The sequence below is a fragment of the Musa acuminata genome, chromosome BXJ2-2 (genome assembly GCF_036884655.1).
Source record: "Musa acuminata AAA Group cultivar baxijiao chromosome BXJ2-2, Cavendish_Baxijiao_AAA, whole genome shotgun sequence".
In the NCBI taxonomy this organism is placed as follows: domain Eukaryota; kingdom Viridiplantae; phylum Streptophyta; class Magnoliopsida; order Zingiberales; family Musaceae; genus Musa; species Musa acuminata.
Window position 1 is genome coordinate 27,369,592 of NC_088339.1, and position 10,598 is coordinate 27,380,189.

General features: G+C 40.9%; 1 protein-coding gene and 1 pseudogene across 1 annotated transcript; both read right to left on the bottom strand.

The window, feature by feature from the left end:
• Positions 1-83: 83 nt before the first annotated feature.
• On the bottom strand, positions 84-4,385 carry LOC103975777 (E3 ubiquitin-protein ligase WAV3-like; annotated as a pseudogene).
• Positions 4,386-5,633: 1,248 nt separating this feature from the next.
• On the bottom strand, positions 5,634-9,021 carry LOC135605722 (cyclin-dependent kinase inhibitor 4-like). Its single transcript, XM_065096142.1, has 3 exons — positions 8,273-9,021; positions 6,192-6,392; positions 5,634-6,047 (listed from the first exon to the last, which is right to left on the bottom strand). The coding sequence occupies exons 1-3, from the start codon at positions 8,677-8,679 to the stop codon at positions 5,978-5,980; spliced, it is 678 nt and encodes a 225-aa protein (XP_064952214.1). The 5' UTR covers positions 8,680-9,021; the 3' UTR covers positions 5,634-5,977.
• Positions 9,022-10,598: the final 1,577 nt, after the last annotated feature.

Genomic DNA, 10,598 nt, shown 5'->3' on the forward strand with positions numbered 1-10,598 from the left:
CGCACAAAAAGAAGAACTTGCCGTCAACATGTGATATCGAGGCATGCAGACATAACACCAAAAGACTTTCCAAACCAAAAACATTTTCTCAGAAGAATCAATTCAGAAATTACGTATATTAATCGAAGAGAAGAATACAGCCTCACGTTTTTCTAAAGATTACAATCTTATGCCACTCCTTTTGAGGGAAAACCTTCTAATATATTCATACATATTCAAAAGCGGTAGCAAAAGAAGAAAAGGAAGAGCATACACCTTCTTCCACACTTGAAGCCACAAAAACTTTACACCCATTCTGCGACTTTATCCGCCTTTCCAGATTTTATTGATTCGCACCATCGGAGCGCATCCCACCAATCTTCTCCTGAATCTCTCTCCTTCAATTTCTCCAAATCAACCACCTCATTTCAGCAAAGAAGAAAAAGGACAGGTATTAGAAAGTTACATCAGCAAGATACAGTTTCACCCTTGGTTTTCACCTCGGCTGAGCTCGCGTAGAGAATGACCTTGCAGGTTGGATAGGCAGAGTGGGAATCCTGGGGGAAGGGGAAAATGTCTGCGAACGATGTAGCGTGTTAACCATCGAAGGGGTCCGATAAGCACGGACAAGGCTACCACCGTCGTTTGGGTCTCCGCATGCCGTTGCTCTCTGCCATGAATGTGAGCTGAGTCCTGAAAGCAGATATGCACGGCCTGATAATTCGTACCTCCGTTGGCTCGCCGTCGTCTCTTGCATCTCCCTTAGCTCAGCATCTAAAGACGAGCAAAGTTGGTCATCAGACTGTCCTGAGAGGTTTTCACATAGTCTCCTCCTCTGCTCATCGAGTATTGACGCTGCCTCGGAGAGAGCACCACGCTCAGCAGCGGCTCTTGCATCTTCCATTGCCTCAGAAGCCTGGACACGTTCCTCTCTTTGTCAACCTCAACTGACACCGTGTAAGCTGCAACGAAATCTGGCCTTTGTATCCTTTCCTTACTTCATCCTCCAGATTAGTGGTTTCTTTGCAGACCACGTCTCTATAGGTACATCGCACCTTAAGCAGCACAGCATCTTGGTAGGCAGGTGGGACATTGATAGCTTCGCTTCATCAGCATAAAGGTCGCCCACAATGATAGTTCCAGACCGTGAATCATCTGCCAGCCTATTTGCATAGCTGCCTGATTTGATCGGAACAAGTTGCACACCAGGATCCACACACTGTACCATCATCTGCATCTCTTTCACGACAACACTCAGGAGACCGCCAATGCACTGTGCAAATGCATCTTGAATCAAGACTTCAGATTCGATAAAAGAAAAGGTCCCACCAGAGATCTCAGAGATTGAGTGCATTGCGGTGGAGTCATGGTCTGAACCAAAACCAAAAGCATGAACTGGTGGTAATTGGTGGGCTACGTCACCAAGAATGGAGGATGGAACAAGTGATCCATAATCTGGCTGCGACTCATTTCTGCTGAAACTCGAGGTCAGAGTCTAAGTGTCCTGCCCATCAGAGAGAAGGATGATGCTGCAGACAGGGTTATGCTCCTTGCGATCCTCGATCACTTTGGCACCTTTCCGAAGGCCTTCCGCAATATTTGTGCCACCACTGGACACTAATGAATTGACAGCTTCCAGTGCCTGCTGCCGGCTAAAACTATACTCTGTGCCAGCATGAGGGGCCTTCAAATGTATCAGCATGGTGAAATTCTTCTTGGAAGCTGATTGTGGAATGGCTAAAAATTCTGGATATGTTGTTTTGGCACAACCATGCTGGGCACTTGCTGCTGTTTCAGATTGCAAGTTTAGAGGCTCGACATCATCGAAAGAGCTTGGTTCAGAAGCATGGAAGTGAGAAACTTGATGGTGCTGTCGGTTACTGGAGTCTGCACGAGGAAGCATGCACAGAACCATCATATTGTCATCTTCCTGTGACCAATTGACTGTGTCCACTCTCGTTCTTACACGAGGATGTTCAGAGGAAAGAGGAGCTTGGAAGGGTATTTCCTTCCACTTAGCCCTGCAAACTGGGCAGACATAATTGCCATATTTCACATTGGAAACAATACAAGGGAAGTGAAATGTGTGAGAGCATTCAGCGGTGAAGAGTGCATGACCATTCCCTGCTTTCATGGTACCGAGACATATGCTACCTGTCTTCTGAAGATGAAAGTTGAACAGCAGAATATCTGATAAGTACTGAAAAAATACAACAAACTAGTATATTTCATGCCAACAATGCATAAAAAATATTAATGCAAGTTCTAAAGCTTTTACCCTGTACAATTGTCGATACCTTGAGAACAAGTTTGTTGTATTTTTGGTATTAATAAAAAATATTAATACCAAATATTCAAAATCGCTCAAAACAAAGGGCAACCAGATAAATAAGAGCTTCTATCAGTGAGTGGTCAATGATATCCACAGGAAAGCTATTCATTACCTAATTCAGGAAGAATATCAAACTGTTATGATAATGGTGCTTTACCTTGACAGGTCCACAATGACTTGTGCCAAAATTTAAAGAGCAAGGTAAGAAGGAAATGTTTCCAGACAAAAGAAGAGAAACTGCATAACTTCCTTGTGACCATCAGACGGACTCTTCACGAGATCACCAAACGATAAGATGGCAACTTCAAAATTTGGATACGTAGATTTTGGATAACACTATGTCCTTGCTCACTACCTAAAAGATGCCCGGGACTAAAAAGGAAAATAAAATTTTTATTATCAGATAAAAAGGTTCGTTTTCACAGGCTCTTTTGCATTTAGCAGCACACAAGCAGGCAAAGTCCATGTTGAAATTTCCATATAAAAGTTGCACTAGAATAAATAGGTTGCAGCTCTTATCTTAGACTATAGTATGTGGCATCCTGATCCTATAATGGACAGCAAGCTAATAACCTAACTCCAAGGACAAGTTTGATCAGCAAGAACCATATTCACAATGATAACCTAATTCCTAGGACTACCATCAAAACTGCATATTGGCACAACAGAAATCCAACATAGTCACGAAGAAGGTTCTTTTTCCAGTGCAAAAGTTCCATAACAAGTTAACAAGCATTATACACAACAATCCTTCTTTTGTCTTAGGCCTTTGTAGCAAACTTCGACAATACAGTAGAAATGCAACAAAATTATAGCATTTGGAGTAACTCATTTAGAAGGGACGCATTCTACGGTCCTCAAGAACAGACGGCTACTCAAACCACAAAATCCTGATATAATTGTAGTTTATTTTCATTCATTTCAAATCCAGAAATAATACTTGCTCTAATTCTTGGAAGACTAACTATGTTCGACTAATTTATCCGTCAAAACAGGTGGAGGAACCATTGGTGGCATCCTTTACTATAAGCGGCATGGAAGTAAAGCCTCGCAACATCGGCCAAATTTGGTCAGCAGCCTTCAATTTAAATAGGAAAACAACAAAAAGGAACGAACTCTTTCATGTCTTCACATGAATTGAGAAAGAACTTCCCCTTTCAAGAATGAAGAAAACAGAGGAAATCAGAAGATTGCGCCCTTTCCAATGAGGACAACTGCGTTGGTCCACAACAGGTTATCCCATTGAAAGGAAACGATTGAGGATAAGAAGATGAGCGGAAGTGGACCAAAACAGCGACGCCAACTTGCTGATGTGAAAGAACAGAGAAGGAAAAGAAAGAAACCAACGAAAAGCCTTTTTGGGATAAAATAGGATCTCGTACTAGAAAATTATTATCCTTTTTATTACTTGCCACCACAAAGGAAGAAGAATCGTGAAATCGCAAGAGATCTCACGAACAACAAGTGCGTCACAAATCGATAAAGAACAAAATGCTGTAAGGAGAGAACAGGGCGAACCATTGGCGCATTGCTACCGGATCTGAAAAGCCGGAGGCCGCCGGTGGATGGCGTCGGCGTTGCGGGCATCAGAACAGGTGAGTCCGACGTCCTCGCCGACCAGCCCGGAGAAGGCGTCCCCCATAAAACGGCGCTTTCACTTCCTGCTCTCCGTCCGGAAGGGAAGCACCACTACCATCGTCGTCGTCATCGGCAGCCGTGGGGACGAAGACGCAAAGGCTCATCCCAAGCGCCCTCTTTGCCTTCCTCCACGAGCTTCCCATCCAATCGCTGCCGTGCTGCTCTCGCTGAGACGTTCTTCCAAAATCTCGTCCGAATTCCTCACGGCGCCGCTCCGCCGCGCTTCTTGGCGCAAAAAAGATTGGATCTTGAAACTACGTCTCCACGATCTCTTCTTTATTAATCTTCGCCACAGATTTGCAGAAGATTAAAGAGAAGCAACACTCGCGCGGAAGAAGAAGAAACTAGGTTGCGTCTCCATCAGTGTTGGAATCCCCCGTCAGAGATGGAAACTAACAGAGAACAGAGGAGATAAAAGAGTGGCTTTGCCATTTGTTTGCCCTCACTTTGGACTAGAGGAAGAGAATATATATATATATATATATATATATATATATATATATATATATATATATATATATATATATAATTAAAAATTTTATTACCTATTAATTATGTAATAATACATAAATTTATTAAAGTAACTCAAATATCTCAACCGAGAAAAATTATCCATATATGTATAGTGCTTTTATTTATATAAATATAAATATATAAATAGGTTGATTCTGGTTATGATGTATTGATCTGCTCAATTCAATTTGTGAAGTCAATTCTGATTAAGAGTCTGAAGTCCATCTGATTTGATAATTTTTTCTATCTAAATATTGATTAAATATATTACTATGATCCATGTAAAGAATTCAAAATTATATTCAATAATTTTTAAAATTTTAAAAATAGTCCAATGAGGTATCAAATTCACTTAATGGAGATTAAAAGTTGTTCTTAAAGATAATCAGCAAATGGATAACTGATGATATAGAAGTTACAGATGCATTGTTAATTGATTAGTATCAGTGATGAGAGTGCTAATATCAAATGGAAGGACTTGATATGAGGATGGAATCCAGTTTTAAGGTGACTATCTCATGATTGATGTCAGTGTCTAAAATTGCCTTGCAAATTTTGCTGCAATGGAAGAAGAAGGCTTCTGAAGATGGAAACTGTGAAAGATGAAATGCTCTGCTTGCAGAAGAAGGAACAAAGTTCCAACATATTGTAATATTTGACTGAAGTATTAAGCCACCACATGTGAGAGAATAATAGATCAATTTTGGGGGTCTCACAGTCTATGCCTGACTTCAAATCAAGAAATTGAATCTGATATATATTCCTTTGGAAATATCTGCTGAAAGAAACATATGAGAACTGCTCAGATGGATTACTTGAAAAAGAGAGAAAAAAGAGCATCTCAAATGAAACAGTAGTATACTTCAAGAATCGAACATCGATCGGTCTGAAAACGAAGTCCAACAAAATACTCTCGGAGCAAAAAAATTCCAAAGACCCATCATCGGCTTTTGTCACTCCACCTTTCAAACCTTTTCCTTTAACACAGTCCCAATGGATGCTCTTGGAATCTACATATCCATAAACCGGAGTACAATATCTTATACAGGACACAATCATCTCCCAAGTTATAAGAGCAAGCACCACATTGAGAATTATAATCAACCTGAAATGCCATTCATCTAAGTAGCAACAAGAAAAGATGTTGTATGATGGAGATGCCTCTCGAAGATAAAGAACGACGACTTTAGGATCATTTTCATTTCATCATAAGGTTTTTCGGGTTCATCCGAAGGGTGTAACTGTTTCTAACATGAAGGAAATTGTAAAGATATGACTTGTTTGTCGCTGTAAAAGCCTTTTACAATAGTCTACTGACTTTGCACTTCATTTCTAGGTATAGTTCATCAGCACCATATGATACATACCGTAAGATGGAACTTATCTTTCGGGTATTTGGATTTACAACAGAAGAAAGAACAGCAACTCGACACCACCATTGCCTCTGCTTTGATTTGAAAGATATCATCAGAGAAGTTTCAGGAAAATAAGCAGGGCCAAATGATGATCTGCAATCTAGATGTCAGGTTTCACCCATTCATACCGACCAGGGAGCGGGCACTCGTTAACGAAATCAAAGTTGTACCTAATAAAATGATCAAGACAATAAAAACAAATACGATAGACTATAGCAAATAACGATAGAAGCCATCAGATGCAGCATTTGACAGACAAACATAAAAAAGAATGAGGCTACTAAATCAAACAAGGAGAATCAAGGAATGCATACTGTTCTTGAAAATTTTGCTGCTGGAGCTGCTCTGTGTTAGCAAAGAACTCTTCAATGTCCTGTGTGGTAGGGATGTTATGGCAGAGAGCGTGCCTTCTTTGGTTAGTGGCAGATGAGTTAGTAGGTCTGGTCATAGAACGCGGAGTATCTATCGTCTCTGAATCCCTTATCAAACTGCAAGGCGTGATCTCCCTGACAAATCTGTAACCATCTGAAAGCACATTAAGATCATAGCAGTCTTGAAAAACTTCAACAAAAATAAAAAACATTAATATTTATATTAGTATAAACACTAACAAATGCACAAGAATCTTGAAAATGAAAAACAAAAGTACTATCAGATGTTTTACACCGAAATGCATTTTGTCAGACAACAAGTCCAAACTAATTAATTCCAGTATTCCAAACAAGTTAAGAATGCGCCAAGCTAAAGTTTCAATGGATTAGTCCAGACAAGAATGTTGCAAGAAAAACCTATATGTATTTAAGCAATTTCAACTAGAGAAAGCAGTAAGAATCATCAAGCCTAAAATGGCATGAACTACAAAGTATTTCAAAGTTTATCCAAATAAGCGAAAAAATTCAAACAAGTAATGTCACTATCATATTAAACAACCATACAGAGGGGTTGAATAATTTGGAAATAATCCTGGTGGTGGATGCAGGCAGCCAAGTCCTAAGAATTTGTAATGAAAGGAAATGAATATGAAACATAGGGGTTTCCCAATGTCATCCATGAAAAGCAATAAAATATCCCAAAACTTATATGACATACTATATTGTTATAATTTAATGGCTTCAGAGGACAGCTTGGACTCTCTCTCTCTCTCTCTCTCTCTCTCTCTCTCTCTCTCTCTCACACACACACACACACACACACACAAGAAGAAGTTCCAGACCATTTCAAATATATAAGTTCCACTTGCAGGGATGACTGATCAATACAAGGATGACTGATCATACAAAGGAGAAGAAGAACAAGAAGATCATACAAATATAAAAGCTCCACTTGCAGGGATGACTGATCATACAAGGAGATCCCTCCAGCACAAAATAGGCCAGTTAAGAAGAAGAAGAAGAAGAAGTTCCAGGCCATTTCAAATATAGAAGTTCCACTTGCAGGGATGACTGATCATACAAGGAGATCCCATCAACACAAAGTAGACCAGTTATCACATTCCAACGGGTAATAATCAATCATGACTAAAAATGGCACTTCTTCAGAGTCATAAAGTGTGTAGTCCCCATGTTCCAGAACAACCAACCAAGTGCAAGAAGTTCAAAGCCTATTTAGATTTCTACAGTGGGAGGAATAGACAACTGCAAGATGTTCAAAGACATAAGTCCCAACAGCACCAAAGTTTCATCAGAATCAAATAGATAGCAAAGACAAATTAGATAGACTTTGAGAAGATTTCCTTTGGACAACAAAAAGAAAGTAAAAACAAGAAAAAAAGAAAAACAAATCCTAGAAAGAACCAACCATTACAAAAAGATGAAGAGAACTTTAAGTGAAAGAATACATGATCTTGGACATACTCAAAGTCCACCAAGCATCAAAATCATACAAAAAGCTTAATAAGGTTGAGTGGAGGAAAAACTTGTCCAAGAAGAAAGAATAGGACAATCAAAACATAGGCAACAACACCTGCAGGTGAGATAAAAATGTGTTGCAAAAGCCCAACAGGAAATAGGGGTCTTCATCCATATTCACACAAGAAACTTACTTGTCCTAACTTCCGAAAGAAAAAAAAAGATTCCGACAAGAAGAAGTTCTTTTTGAGTCTGCAAAGTATCAGATTATTGGGTCATGCAATACGTAGAACAAAGAATCAAAAGAAACTAAAATAAGCAGATACATCGAGCAGTATGTCACTTTGGAAGTCATTCCTTTTTGCAACGCAGTGGTGCAAGTATCCACTGCAAACCCCACAGAAAAGCCAAAGGAAAGAAGAAGAGAAGAGAAAGAAGAATAAAGATCTACAGCCTATAACACGATCCTAGCCAAGAAAAAGCCTGATTTCAGAAACCCTAGCTAACAAAGCCCAATTTCTTGCCGCAGTTTCGAAGCAAAATCACACCTTTCCTTCGCTTCAACATCAACCACGTTCTCTCCGAACGATACCTCCACGTCCGGAGCCTCATCCACCGCCGTCGTGTCCGCGACATCCTCATCCTTGTCCGAACACCTCCTGGTCCGGGCGGACCCGACCGACCCCGAATCCGTTGAGCTAACCCCAGGTTCGGCACTCACTTTGGGGGCCTCCTTGCAGGCGTCCTTACCAGGCTTGGAGGTCGGAGCTAGAGGCGCGGGCTTCTCGAGGCGGCGGCTCCGGAGCTCAAGGTAGGCGAGGGAGGAGTCCGATGCGGCGGCGGCAGCGGCGAGGGTCCGGGCGCGGGTGCGGACGCCGTCCGTGGACTGGTGGCGGGAGACCTCCATGACCGCGACCTCGCCGGTGACCCTAGCTTTCCTCGTATACTTCCCCATCTTCCAGCCCTTTCCGTCACCCGTGAAAGCTCTCGTCTTTTACACCCACGAACGCAAAGAGTGAGAAATGGTTGAAGAAAAGGAAAAGCGACCTCAAAAAGGCGAGATTGTGGAGAGCGCGTGGGAGGAAAGAGACAATCTTTATCAAAGAAAAAGAAAGGAAAGCCAACACAGGAGTGTGAGCGCGAGAGAGAGAGAGAGAGAGGCTTTGGGGTTACACTTCAATGCATTGTCTATGTAAAAAATGATTTTTTTTTTTTTCTTCTCATGACACATTTGCCCAAACTGTAGCTCAGCACTAAGCTTTGGCGTGATGACTTCTCAGGACACATTTACTTCTCGTCGTCTCTTCTCACCGCTCGATCTCCAGAAACCAAAAGCAGGAGCAGTGAATGGCTCCGTCTCCAAGTCATTGGATGCTCTTCCGAAATGGCCAGGTGTTGGGAAGATGACCTCAGAAGTCCTCGGTGCAAATGAGTGCAGAAGAGTTTGCGGTTCGGTTGTCTCAGCTGGTTTATCCAAACAAGCAGTGTGGGAGTGACTTCAAAGAGATCCACCGGGAATCTGAACTTGCCACCACCACTTCAGTACTGTGTGTGTGTGTGTGGCTCAATTCTATCACATGTCAGAGAATATATATATATTGCTTCTGGGCATCTAAAAAAGTTTAGCATGGCAAGGATGGATTGCATCGAAGTCCAAGAATAGATCTTGAAGAGAGTGCAGAGTGCAGAGTGCAGACTACAAAGGTCATTGCATCTTTTCTTCTCAGCTTTACTGAGTAGACTTCGACATTTCCTTTCCGTGCCTTCAGTTTTCCGATCATTTTTGGCTTGTGAAATGAGGAGATCAAGTTTCCCAAAGGTGGTGTCATCAAGAATTGCTGTCATCTGTCTTGTGAGATGAACACCAACAGTCTACTGGTCAAATCTTCTCCTTTTATATTGCTCACAGGTGATTGGATTGAGACATTAAAATGGCCAGCCATGACAGGATGGGTCTGCCACAACCTTATTTTGTACAAATCTCATCACGTCTCTCTCTCTCTCTCTCTGTTTCTTTATGTTTTTGGAGATTCTGAAACATTGCACTGTGAGCTTTTCAACGACTCCTACAGACAGACCATCCAGAGGTGTCCTTAGAAAGGAATCCTATGTTTGCTCTACATGATAAGTACATGGGGATTTTACTACCTTGTAACTTAGGTTTGGTCTTACCTCACTGGATCCTGCCATGATCTATCTCTCTTTTTGCAGTGGATGAAGTCAAAGAGCTCATGTCATTACAATATTAACTCCGCTGATCTGTTTAATAGGTCAAGTTTAAGATATGGTGACCAGCATTCCAGCAACCACTCAAACTCAAATTTAGATCAAGATTATGTCTGAGAGCCAACATGATCTATTTGGTAGAGTATAGTCCTGCACAATCTGAGTGTTCCATCAATCATCAATCATAAAGAAATAAAAAAAACAAAACTCCCTTAAAAGAAAAAGTGAAAATATGAAGAGAGAGAGAGAGAGAGAGAGAGAGAGAGAGCAGCAAGAATCAACAAGACTATGACACAAAAGGTATAGAATCAGAAACTAATGTTCAAAAAGGAGTCATCCCCTACTCTCATAGCAGAAGAGAGTAGGTGGAAGAGAAGTTGATCAACAAAAACATTATATTTATATATATATATTTGACTAGTTATATTCATGAAGATCTTAAACAAGAGAAACCATTTTATAGTTTACAAAGGTGATCAAATAGTTAGAGGCCTTCCAAGTTAATGTATTGTTGGTGACCATTAAAGAAAGGGGGTTCTCATTTAGCCTAGAAACATATGTGACAAAGGAAGGTTGCTTTAGAGGTCTTCCAAGTTAATGCATATTACCACTTGTGGCCATGAAGACTTGTTGCTTCAGATATGATTT

Bases quoted from the DNA above. Each gene is read 5' to 3' on its own strand.
- LOC135605722 (XM_065096142.1), bottom strand. From the start codon at position 8,679: ATGGGGAAGTATACGAGGAAAGCTAGGGTCACCGGCGAGGTCGCGGTC. The intron at 6,393-8,272 runs GTGTGATTTTGC...AGATGGTTACAG, and splicing joins GATGTTGAAGCGAAGGAAAG to ATTTGTCAGGGAGATCACGC. The intron at 6,048-6,191 runs GTATGCATTCCT...TCATTTTATTAG, and splicing joins CAGCAAAATTTTCAAGAACA to GTACAACTTTGATTTCGTTA.